Consider the following 12855-nt stretch of genomic DNA (forward strand, 5'->3'; position numbering starts at 1 on the left):
AAATCTTATTAATAAATAAAGTCTTTAGTATTTGAAATAGTTTCACTCAGTTGTATTTGTATTAATTGTCACTTTTACGGCAGTCCCGCTGTCATTACGACAGACGAGCCTGCTTAACGGCAACGCGTCTGCAACACGCGCTGGAGGAACTCCACACAAACTTTTGCAGATATGCGGTAAATCCATATTTATTCTTAACGTGCGCACTGTTTGATTTACTCTAGCTATATCACCAAAACGTATATGTACTTGTCATAATTGTATAGGCACTGACATTAGGACGGATTTCACATATTTTGATCGGGAATCTAGAAATGTTTGGGGAATAGGGACTGTTTAACAATGTGTCAAAGGTCCCACGATCATACCTTTATATTCATTTTTTATACTACTTAACAATGTGCATGTGTTCTCGGGTTACAATAGACTCTTTCATTCAGGAATGAAAAAAATGCATATTTACTAATGGATCATGTCCATTTTTGGTCCCTTTTCGTTTTTCGAGCACTTCCTTGTTAACTCATTGCATGCCATTGACGGCGCTTGACGTCCAATCTATGCCTAAAAATTAGTTGCAAGTGGCTGAAAATCTACAGGAATTGAATGATCTGAGAGAAAAGCATTCCTCTAAAATCTCTCCAGAAATAGCATTTTTCTAGTTTTCAATCATTTCACTCCAAAATGTAAAATATCAAGTCAAAAGCTGAAAATATGTATTTCCATTAAAGGTCTCCATTGCTCGCCGCTGCTCTCCTCCTGCTTTCGCGAGCAAATGAGATTTCAGCAGAGGAAAACAGGAAGCCCAACATTGTTCTGGTTATGGCGGACGATTTAGGAATCGGCGACTTGGGTTGTTATGGCAACAACACCATCAGGTCAGGCCCAAATTGATGATACAGTCACGTAGCTGTCTTCTAATCTCTAACGTGCCATTTCAGGACCCCCAATATTGACAGGCTGGCCTCCGAAGGGGTGAAGCTGACTCAGCACATCGCGGCTGCCCCACTTTGCACCCCGAGCCGATCCGCTTTCATGACTGGGCGTTATGCGGTCCGCTCAGGTCTCTTAACAAAGACTATTACGATATATTCTACTGTATATTGTCTGTTTCTTGACATGCTGTTCTTTTCAGGGATGGCGGGATCAGGCGCAGTGCAGGTAAATCTGTTCCTGGCGGGCTCTGGGGGGCTCCCACCCAACGAGACCACCTTTGCCAAGAGGTTGCAGCAACACGGGTACACCACTGGCCTTATTGGTGAGCGTTTCTTTACTGTAGTACTTTCCATCACGAAAATGTGGTCCATAAGTACCATCTAGTGGTCTGTTATTGTATTGCATGATTTCTACTTTGGTAATACATATCTCAAACCCCCAAAATGAAATCCTTTATAATTTAATAGGGAAACTGGTCAGAAAAATAAAATGTAAAATGAATTGTCTCTGAGCATTTTGATAGTCTATGTTTTGACCAGGTTTTTAATTTTTTTTTTTTTTTTTTTAAATGTAGTATTATTATTTTTTTCATATCGCACAGCACTAATGTGACTTATGCTTTGCAGGTAAATGGCACCTAGGTTTAAACTGTGAGCGTAGAAGAGATCACTGTCACCATCCCAATCAGCATGGCTTTAATTTCTTCTACGGCCTGCCTTTTACTTTAATCAAGAACTGCCGTCCAGGAATGGGATCGGATATCATGACATGGCTGGAGAACGCGTTTCAAAAACTGTCCATGTTGTTAGCAGTTGGACTTTTCACAATGGTAAGGCTGAATTGGAAATTCCCTCACTTTTCCTTAGGTTTGTGTCTTTCTGCATGTTGTAAGCCTGGTTGTACCAGTTGGACAAGTCATATGCAGGCTTGTTTTAGTGGTATGCAAAAAGTTAAATGTTCAAACAATGTTTTTGGAGACACTACAACTCATTGGTTGCCACTGACATTGATAGACGAACCAGTGTTATTTCACAAAATGAGCTTTAAAAAAAACATGGGATGTAAATATGATCATTTCAATGCCATGCATCCCAGTTCAATGTTACATGTGTTTGATATTTATTGCTGTGGCAGCGAATGAGTTAATCAAGTTTGGTTCAGCTGTATCCAACTGAAACTACTATATATTGACTACTATTTTCCTTTAACCCCTTGATGCCTGAATTAACATTTATCAAATATGCATTTCAATGCATTGGAGGGAATAAATTACATTTTTCTACTTTTCTACCTTCAGTATATTTTACTCTGCTTCAATTTTTACCCACTTAATATGTATTCCTCTAATACTTTATTTATATTTAATTATTTGGCTGTCGTCTATGTCCAATCCATTTGCAGTGAGAGGGCTAACCATACACCCGTGTCAAATAGATTGGACAACTACCTAATATATAATATTATCGGACATAGGCTTTGTCATTGTCATTGACTCGACAGACGCCTAATTGTCATCATACCATGTAGATTGATGGTTAGATTCAACTTGATTGGACATTTAGCATCATCAGTGGCACTGTACATTCAGGCATCAAGGGGTTGAAAACAGTTTCTGTTTTAAATATTAAAAAAATAATGCTTGCATACCCAGGTATTTGTCCGTGTTGGCGGCCTGGTGGAAATCAGCCTACGGCTCTTCATCTTGGTCTTTACGTTGGGCATCCTGGCGGTCACAGTGTGGTACGTTCCCTTTGGATTTCTGCCCCGGTGGAACTGCATCATCATGAGGGACCAGGAGGTGATTGAGCAGCCTATGACAATGGAGACGTTGCCTCACAGGTTGCTGACTGAAGCACAGCGGTTCATCCAAAGGTTTGAACAGCAGAAGGCACCCATTCTGTTATTTGGGAACAGCATGTGCACACACACTCATGTGTGTTTTTCCCCCCATCTGTCCAGGAATGTTCGTCAACCATTTCTTCTATTTTTCTCTCTGGCTCACGTCCACACGCCGCTCTTCCGCTCACCCTCATTTGCCGGCAGAAGCCGCCACGGCTGCTACGGCGATGACGTAGAAGAAATGGACTGGATTGTTGGTGTGCATGAAATAATTACAACTTAGAATTTTCACAAGAGTGCAACATTTGACCAAATATAATCAGCAATATGTTCTTTTCTAGGTGAACTTACCAAGACTGTAGATTCATTGGGCCTGACAAACAACACTTTGATATACTTCACATCAGATCATGGTGGACACCTTGAAGAGTCTCATCCTCTGATTGGTCAAAGTGGAGGATGGAATGGCATTTATAAAGGTGTGTTTGCCTTGCCTTTCAAAACATGTTTCAAGTCTAAAATTTAGTGTCATGTTTAGGCGTGAATTGACGATAAAAATATCACTCGACCAGCTTACAGATCTGCGTATAACAAAATTGGTGAACCATTGTGTCTTTGACGTATATAAACATTTGAATTTAATAGTTCGATTAGAGGATTAGTTATTGGTGGGTGTTACGCTGTTTGCAGTTCAGCAAGGATGTGAAAAGTTCAGTTAATACAATATATTTTGGTTTCTAAGTCGCACCTGAGTATAAGTCGCACTAACCGAAAATGCGTTCAACCAATGAGGTGGCTGCTGAAACAAACAGCACCTAACTTCAATCTAGTGATTGCACTTCCAGGACTTATTCTGAAACCATTGTTGTCCTGTCAAGGTGGGAAAGCCATGGGGGGCTGGGAAGGCGGCATCAGGGTTCCCGGAATCTTCCGCTGGCCGGGTCGACTGGAAGCTGGGCAAGTACTGGATGAGCCTACTAGCCTTATGGATATATACCCCACACTGAAACATTTGGCTGGGGATTTCCAACCAGATAGGTAAGCAAGCCATTGGCACCGCTAGACGTCCAATCCACTGGGCGTACTGAGAGGGCTCTCTTTCTCTCCTCGTCCAAATGGATTGGATTTCTACTGCCGCAAATGACAGCCTGTGACTGTACTCATGTAAGTTTCAATTGCAGACACTTAGATGGTTATAACCTCATGCCGCTGTTGGAAGGAAAGGTGGATCGATCAGAGCATGAGTTCATGTTTCATTACTGTGGAAGCCATCTTCATGCAGCACGCTGGAACCCACGAGACAGTAAGTAAAGTCCCATTTTCTAATGTTTTTTGCATGTAGCCAAGACAATACAGTTTGTTCACAGTAAAATAAGACTTTTTTTTGTATACCATTGTAGCTACTGTACGCAACATTTACAGTCTTCCCTAACTTGTAGATTTTTGTTACTAAGTCCAAAATTCCCAGAGAAATGTTGTAATTTCGGTGTTTTCTCCCCCTTTTCAAATTCATCAACCTGTCATTTTTCACAGGTGACTCAATTTTTAAGGTGCACTTTGTCACCCCAAACTTCTCCCCCCCGGGGGCTGGCGGCTGCTACGACACAAAAATCTGCCTTTGTCATGGGACTCACGTGACACGCCACGACCCTCCTCTTCTGTTTGACCTTTCCCGAGACCCCTCGGAGTCTCGTCCGCTCGGGCCCGACACGGAGCCTCGATACGCCGAGGCCCTCCGTCAGGTCGCCGAAGCTGCACAAGTGCATCAGCGCTCCTTGACGGCTGAGCAGCCAAATCAGCTTACCTTGGAGAAAATTCTGTGGAGGCCCTGGCTTCAGCCTTGTTGTGGAACGTTCCCCTTCTGTTCCTGCAAAGAAGACACAAGGTAATTGAGACCAGTATTTGCCTGTTTGTGTGTTTTATTGAAGATTGTAATTTGCAATGTTTGTCTGTAGAGGGCAGAGAGAGACTGTGAATGGGTAACATTTCTCCGATATAGGAGGGGGATTAGTAGATAAAAAGTAAAACGTAAATGCTTTTCTTACATACAAAGTTAGTACTGCAGGTGATTTTAGATTTTACCAAATGATTTTTGAACTAAAAACGCAGAAAAAAAGACTAAAAAAATTACAATTATTGAATTAAGAGGGGGTAAAATCAGGAAATTTAATATACATCAATACTCCATTTGAATTCGATCCTAAAACTTTCCCGGGCCACACAAAATGATGCGGTGGGCCAAATTTGGCCCCGGGTCGCCACTTTGACACCTGTGCTCTAGGGTCTTTGAGATCCATGGTATCTCAAGGCAGCTATTGACGCTCATAGATGTCAAATCCAAATACAGTGGTGTTCTATTGCTGTCAAGGGCAGCAAAAATGATCATTCACTGATGAATGGTGTTCCAAAATATGAGATCTTGTTAAGAGCTTGGGGTATCTTTGAAGAGATACTGCCAACTTAACGCAAGTGACAAATAATTTTCCTCTTTGACTAGTGCTTGGCAACAAATTAATGTAGCTATTTTGTTGCATGGCGTTGCCATGCATACTGTTTTACAGTATGTTGTGTGAATTCTTCAAGGTTTTATTTGCAGTTTTTCCTGAAAAGCTTTTAATAGTTGCAATTGATGGATTTTGCTTAGCAACAAGGTCTATTGTGTGACATGTTTTCTTTTTTTATAATGATTTAAGAAAGATTTGCATTGCTATTGCTTGCTTATGTCTATTGCTAATGGGGCACATAGTAATTTTCAACAAACAACCATACGACCAAAAATACAAATTGAGTGTTGCGACAGCAAATGATTGTTTCATGATTATTTTGTGTATTTGTGTCATTGACACAAGACATTTTAGTCATGTGTAAATCATCCCTGTCGAAAGATGAACAGAATGTGAGATTTAAAATGAACAGAAATCATTTTAAATATGTGATGGTTTTCAAAATTATAACAGCGGTTAAAAAATACTTGCGGAGTCGATACAAGCGTGTTACATTCCAACATTAATAGTGAGCATCGATACAAGAAAAAAATCTCATCATTCATTTAAATCTGAATCATTGAAAATATTATATTTTATCTTTAGAAATAAGGACGTATGAACTATTTTTTTAAGTTTTCCACGCAAATTTAAAGGGAAGAGATGCCTGTGCATGCATGACATTGCACTTTGGTCTCTCTGTAACATACTCCATCCAACCCTCCACTTGGTTATGGCCCTTTTCGGCATTGGAATTTTCATTGAGCTAACTCTCAGCTAGTGAAAGACTCCAAAATGCTAGGGCGGATATAGTCCCGGCGGGCCCGTAAGAATCCCCCCGTGGCTCTCCGTACTGTATCCTCCCCAATAAAAGACTGTAAAGACTGTGTGAACCTCTCCAGCCTCAGTGTCATCATTCATCATCATCAGCACTTGGCCTGTCCCCCTCCAGCAGTGGCTGACTGTCAAAACATCAGAGTTGGCTGCAGCAGAAGCCAATAATTGCTCTTCTTCCCATCCCCGATCTCCTCCTTTTTTCTCCTCCACCTCCGCCAACTCCTCTTCATCTTCTCCTCCTCTTCTCCCTCCTCCATGTTGCCTGCAGATATTCCGCTTGCATCTGCAAGTAAAGTCAGGCTAACGTCACGTTCATCATTACAGTAATCGTTGCGCTCCCAGCCACAGTATTTACTACCCACCCAATCCTGGCCTTGGAGAGAAGTGCCTCCAATCCACTTGAAGTTCATTGCAGCGGCTTCTCTGTTCTATCTGCCGGCACGTAAATCACGCAGCCGAGCGTCCCTAATAACGTTCGTCCGTGCATCAATGTTAATCATGACTAGTGGGATGGAAGGAAGGAAGGAAGGAAGGAAGGAAGGATGCAGGTTGTTTATCATGTCACAGGCGCACGTGCAGCAAAAACACACGCATCTCTGTATATTATGTTCCAAGCGGGTGAGGCCACTTTCTGCAAAGGTCAATTTTGCAGGAGAAGCCATAAAGCATTTTTTTTGCAACACCCGCTTTGACACACACACACAGACGGAGAGAGAAAAGCGGAATATTAAAGGGCGTCTTGAAATAGCGGGGATGTGAGGAAAAGCTGGATGTGACCTGAGGGAGATAGCCCACCTAACCCAGACCTTTTTCTGCACCTTCCTACTATTACCTTGTGAGCTTATTTCAAATGCAGTATGATAATGTAAAAAAAAAGTGATATGAATACTTAAACAGCTGAATATGGCTTACTGTATGATTAATGAGGTTCTTTCCAGAATGACACTATTGAATACAGTTGAGACATAGTTGTGAAGCTTTAGAATATATTTTTATGTGGATTTTCTTTGAGCTGCCCTTGATGGCAATAGACGTCCTCCAATCCATTTAACTGGATGCCTGCAATCTTACTCTACATGAAATGAGAGCTCACACCTAATGGCAAATGCATGAGTAATGGAAAACAAATATTTCAATAAAAAAATATGGATTATGAAAAAGTGTTATGGCATTTAATCAGCCTCACTGGTACATTCTTGCACATGTTTACTTTGTTTGTATGTATACTTTAAGTGCTAACCCTAACAGCCGGTCTTCATATATTCCCACAAATAACTCTTCAAATGGATTCATGCAGAAAGTCTAAGTGGCACTCTCTATTTTTTTTTTTGTCTTTGGGCTATTTATGTGTACATTTCAAAGTGCCACTTATCCTATATGCTGGTGTTCACGCTAATGGAACTGTAGCGAGTAAGTAAATCCACAAGCTTATGGAAACATTAAAAGACCAATAATTAAAGCATTGTATTAGATTATCTCCACTCTACTCTACTGGTAATTATTTTTCTTCAATACGATTAATGTGGTTTGCCATTTCAATATATCAGTACTTTGTTTCAAGTCATTTTTGATGTTTTTTGGGTCATTTTTTGCTACTATTTGGTGTACTTCCATGTTGTCAAGCTTGCATTGACGTTTCATATCTGATTTTGTCCACATTTCAAAGCCACCTGATTTTGATCAGAGCACATCCGCCAGTATATGTTACCCACATCTAACCACCCCTTCCTCACAAACTTCCACAGGAGAGCAAAACAGCAGTTTTTGGTCATTTAAAGTTCCATTTTAAGAAAAAAAAGCCTCCCCTGTAAAGACCGTTATTATTTTGTCATGTTCACTATGTGCAGTATTACACTTACTATATTGAACATTTGTATTCGCACATACACTATCGTTGATGCTATAAATGTGCTTTTTCTCTTACAGGAAATATTTAGCGAGGTGGAGTTGATGAGAAACAGATAGCGTAATAAGCAAACTAATGGGACAATTACTTTTCTGCGCACACACACACACGGGCTAAGCTTATCTCCTGGACCTTTTTATCTACCAGAATTTGGCTGGGAGCGTGAGCTCATAAAGCTCTGCTGGGTGTGCTACTTTTCCACGTTAACGGAAACACTCCAGTGCTGCAGAAATGATGAATGACTCTCGCTTATTGAGAAGAGGTCAGTGCAGCCATTTTCATTTGAGCAAATAGCAGGTTTTCATCAAGGCAACCACCTCATATATTGGACGCCTGATTTCAAACGCATACGAGGCCGCCTCTGTCTGTATTACATCTTATCCTGCAGATATTCCAGTGATGTCAGTCACCTTGTTTTTACGATAGCTGCTTTAATACGTGATGAAAGGCCTGTTTTTTGCTAGTGATGGGAAAGTCAAGGGTTTGGACAGCTCGCTTTTATAATCCCGGACCCCCAAATACTCCTTTTTCTTCAAAGTAGGTCAGCTTGTAGTGTAGCAAAGGCTTGGTGGTACACTAAGGACTTGGCGACTCATGTTTTGAATCACTCCAATCTCTACTGAACACACATTTCTGACTCTTCAGTGAGTGATGTACGGCTAGATTTTGATTGATGAATAGTGATGTGAAATCTCATTGAATTTTTCGAGGATTCAGTATTCAGAGCCAATCTTTCTAGTGTAAAGGGATTGGATGTCGATCATTGTTAATGAGTTGAATGTGGATGAGTTCCTTGCACATTTAGGGCAATTATGGGCGATGTCATGAATGTTTTGAGGCTTTGTGGGATCACATCTTTTCCATTAGGATAATTTCCTGTGTATTTTAGCGCAGTGATAGGTTTATATATATTTATTTTTGCTTAGCTTTTGATTGTGAGTTGTTTCTTTATCACTTTTTGCTGATTTCAGGCAAGTTAATGTTGATTTTGAAGCACTTTGAATGATATTGGAGCACAAACATCTATTTTGTATATATAGTTAACGAGTTAACAAGGTATTGGGTAGAATTTTGTTTCTTTTGGTTCTCTCAATTTTTATTGAAATTTTAAAGGAAACCATTTAAATTTCTTATTGAGTCGTTGTTTGAGAATCTCATGTAAATATAGTTAAGCGGTCCTTTGCCACAAAGCAAGGATGAAGTTCATGATGCGGCATATAAATAGGTCTAACTTTTTAATGTACTTTTAGTACACGTTTTCATGCCTGAATTTCTAATTTATTAATGCGATTGGGGCTGCCACTGACGGCATTACTTGTCCAATCCAGAACCGGGAGTGCTGCAAGCCTCTCCCAGTTCAAATGGATTGGACGTGTATTATTGTCAAGGGCAGTGGATAACCAAAGGTTCATGATAGACAAGTGGGCAAAAGCAAGGTTTCATTTTAATCCCGTCACATTTGCATTTTGATTAGACAAGTCGTCATTGTTTGCGAGATAACTTCCTCGCCGGAATTAATGCGGTTACATGAGAAAATGAAAACAATGCAAGTATGATAACGCTTACTAATCTTGCATGAATTAACCTCACTACTTTGTTCAATTGGCTCTTATTTCATGGCGGACATTCTTAGTCAAACATCACGACTTGTTTTTAAAATCTGGATGACTCCACTTCCATTATATGCTTGTTTGTACTCCCGCTTTTAACACTATCCCATTTCAGTCTCCTTGTCTGTATGCATTGTCACGAAAGATAAAATGAGTGTCACATTTCTAATCGCCATTATCCAAATGTCCTATTAGACTGAACCGAGTGGCCACCGGCCAGTATTGCCGGTTGAGAGCAAAGCGGTCGCGCCAACAGAACCGAAAATAATTGCTCATTACGGCGTGGGGCCCTTGTGTCATTAAGGGCGCTGCCCAATCGGAGTATAAACAAGCCCACAGTGCACCAGTCCATTTACAATCCAGTTTTGAAGGCCGATTTGCTGAACGTCAACTAAAGCGTTTACGCCGCAGATTGCAGGATAGATGTTTAGGGGTGGACATCTTATCTGAAGCAGAAAGACCGATGATGCTAAACACTAAAGGGGCAGGGAAGGAGGCAGCGTCGCCTGGACGACTGATGGAAGCGTTTGTCATCTCGAGACAGATGAGAACGGAGGAGAGTTGGGGAAGGAAGGGCATAATAATGACAAAATGCCAAGAGGGTAATCGAAGCGCCGGTCATGTTTACCCGCAGGGCGAGAAGCGAAATGGGGAGTCATGCAAAGGCGGAGGGAGCGACAGAAGACTGAAGGGTCACTCCGTTCGCTGCGGGAAGGAAGTAGATTGAGAGATATTGATGTTTCGATGGAGGAGAAATGATGAAGCGAGACAGCCCGTGATGGAGAGAAGGCCTCTGGCTGGGGAAAGACAGAAGGGCGATGAAGCAAAGGGGTGGGTTGGGGTGGCCTTTATGATCTGAGAGAGAGCCCCGCCGGAAGGAAGACTCCATAGGAAAGGGTCACGTGAGCTGTAATCTAGAGAGAATATCTACAGATGCAGAAAACTTCAAGTCATTCTACGGCCTTGTTGAGAAGAGTTATTCTTCAGGGAGAAGGGCTCGGAGACTGCGGATGATTTATCTATTTCTCTGCAGGGGAGATGCACTCCGATGGGGAAGCTCGAAATGGCTCCGAAGGGATCGATAAAGAGAGAGAGAGAAAGACTTATCACGCACAAACCTCTGTCAGAGCAGACCTGTCTATTGCAGACGTATGGACTTTAGCCAGAGTGACTCATGTCCCTCTACGAAGGGTCTGCGAGTTTAGCTGAGTGCCAAAAAAGAACGACTTGACAATGTCAGTGTTAGGTTGCGGAAACCTGATGACTTTTTAGTGCATTTGTGAATTCCCAGCCTGCTTCCTGTTCGTGGCTGCTTTCTGCTGATTTGGGGGCATTTTCAGGCTACTTCCTCTGGGTTTACACGCATTTTAAGGTTCTTTGTTGAATCATTGGCAACCATTGATGGCACGTTTTGACTCTAGAGGCGAAAGAACGAATGAGACCGTAAATTAAGCAAAGTCCACTACACAACAACTAAATTCTGGTTTCACGGCAGCCGTGTCAAAAATACATCATCGTTTCAACTCCACGGGCCAGATTGGTCTGGTCATCTGGCTGTTTATGGCCCACAAGCCGTATGTTTGACACCCCTGGTGTATACTATTTCCAGAACAAATAAAGAAAGGAAAAATGACGTTCATAGATTTTATCACAAATCAACACACACATACCATATGTTGCCTTACAAGGGCGTTAATGCCATGAGATTTACTCCACAGATGTCTTTAATTTATCTGGCAGTCGTCAATATTTTGAAAGGCGCAATGTCTTTTTACAAGATTTAAGTGTACAAATGTTCAGTTTAGGCAGTTCCTGCTAACTGGAAGTAAAGTTCAATAAAGAAATGCGTGATGTTAAAAACACGGAATGTTTTGGAATGATAACATATTATATTTATCGAGTGAGAAAATATCAAAGTAAGGAAAGGTAAGGATATTAATAATACACTTTAGCTGGGTTCGAGCGTAATATAGATATTTTAATTGATTTTTTTTTTCTTTTTTCCAACACATCTTTTTAAATTTGCTCTATAAGGTTTTAGGCAAGCTCATCACGTTTGTGGTTATTGATGATTTGTTTGCTTCTTTGCAGGCTTCTTGCTGATGGCCGTGTCACAAAGGTGACGGCTTCCTCCGAGGCGAGAGTGGGACGAGCTGACGGAAAAAACAGATGAGCTAGAAAATGGAGGAGAAATCGCACAGTCATTCGAGTTGAAGGGAACACCGAGGTGAAAGGTAGGTGGACACAAACATCAAGGCCTGTGTTGAAGGTTGGGGGAGAGTGATGGATTAGCTGAGGATAGGAGCATGAAGTATGGAAACAGAAGGAGATTTTGTCAAAAATGATTATAGAATATAATTACTAAATAACAATAGGTGAACACTTTGGTTTGACCAAATGACAGCATTCCAATATTTCAAAACTAAAGCAGGGAAGCATAATTAAGGGGAAAAAAACTACAGAGGCCAAACAAATAGAAATGGGGAAAATATAAACAAGCTTCACAAGGTGACTTGTTAGTTTGTGTGAATTGAAAATGTTTTGCTTTTGATAATCACCAATGAAATAACAGTGTCACTTAAAACCGGAAATACAATTTATGCAACTTGGATTTGATGTAAGTGTAGGTCACACCAAATATGATACCAAAAGAGTTTTACGCATACTAGAAATACAAAATAATAATCTAATCTTCTGGCCTTTATACATGAAAATACCAGCAAAGCAACAAAACTACTAAGTGTTATTGGTATTTTTTTTTATCACTGCCCACAGCATACAGCACTTTCTGCTTTCCAAACCTTTCATTTCTATGCCAGCCACCTTTTCAACATCTGCCAACCACATTTTTTTTGCTTTTTACCTCTCCCAATCCCCCAAACTGCATTTAACAATCTTGCGTTTATTCTTGTCATTTTACCTTGTCATCCTACGCACTCGCTCAAACCAATTGACGGTCAAACCATGAGCATTTTCAGTTTCAGTTTGAGTTCCAGGTATGACTAGGTGCTTTGGCGGAAAGCACTCTTTTTGAAGGGAACTACACAATCACCTCTAGAGCCGGCCCTTGTTGATGTGTTGAATTTTTTGTGTGCAAAATCTTGCAGTGTAGAAGAAGCTTTGTTGTGGTGATAACGGCGGAAGATTACTGGGTCATGTTTAAAACCTTACAAGAAGACATTCATGTGTTTGAGAATGTGTGTGTAGTAGTAGTAGTATATATTGAAATAGTGGCAGCCACTCGAGG

At 40.9% G+C, this 12855-nt stretch overlaps 1 protein-coding gene across 7 annotated transcripts in view; it reads left to right on the forward strand.

Annotated features, from left to right (window-relative positions):
* Positions 1-83: 83 nt before the first annotated feature.
* Positions 84-12855, forward strand: part of arsh (arylsulfatase H) — an 80836-nt gene continuing 68064 nt past the window's right edge. For 4 of the 7 annotated variants that reach the window (XM_077728618.1, XM_077728617.1, XM_077728614.1 and 1 more), the window contains exons 1-12: positions 84-176; positions 729-875; positions 939-1060; positions 1133-1255; positions 1560-1762; positions 2585-2805; positions 2893-3029; positions 3114-3251; positions 3651-3810; positions 3954-4075; positions 4306-4657; positions 11700-11842. In XM_077728618.1, the coding sequence (XP_077584744.1) occupies positions 172-176; positions 729-875; positions 939-1060; positions 1133-1255; positions 1560-1762; positions 2585-2805; positions 2893-3029; positions 3114-3251; positions 3651-3810; positions 3954-4075; positions 4306-4657; positions 11700-11781 (1812 nt within the window). In that variant the 5' untranslated portion in view covers positions 84-171 and the 3' untranslated portion in view covers positions 11782-11842. Of the gene's footprint in view, positions 177-728; positions 876-938; positions 1061-1132; positions 1256-1559; positions 1763-2584; positions 2806-2892; positions 3030-3113; positions 3252-3650; positions 3811-3953; positions 4076-4305; positions 4658-6157; positions 7221-11699; positions 11843-12855 lie in introns of those variants that run through there. The other 3 variants (XM_077728613.1, XM_077728620.1, XM_077728619.1) reach the window with 3 other exon arrangements.

Source organism: Stigmatopora nigra, chromosome 11 (genome assembly GCF_051989575.1).
Source record: "Stigmatopora nigra isolate UIUO_SnigA chromosome 11, RoL_Snig_1.1, whole genome shotgun sequence".
Taxonomy (NCBI): Eukaryota; Metazoa; Chordata; class Actinopteri; order Syngnathiformes; family Syngnathidae; genus Stigmatopora; species Stigmatopora nigra.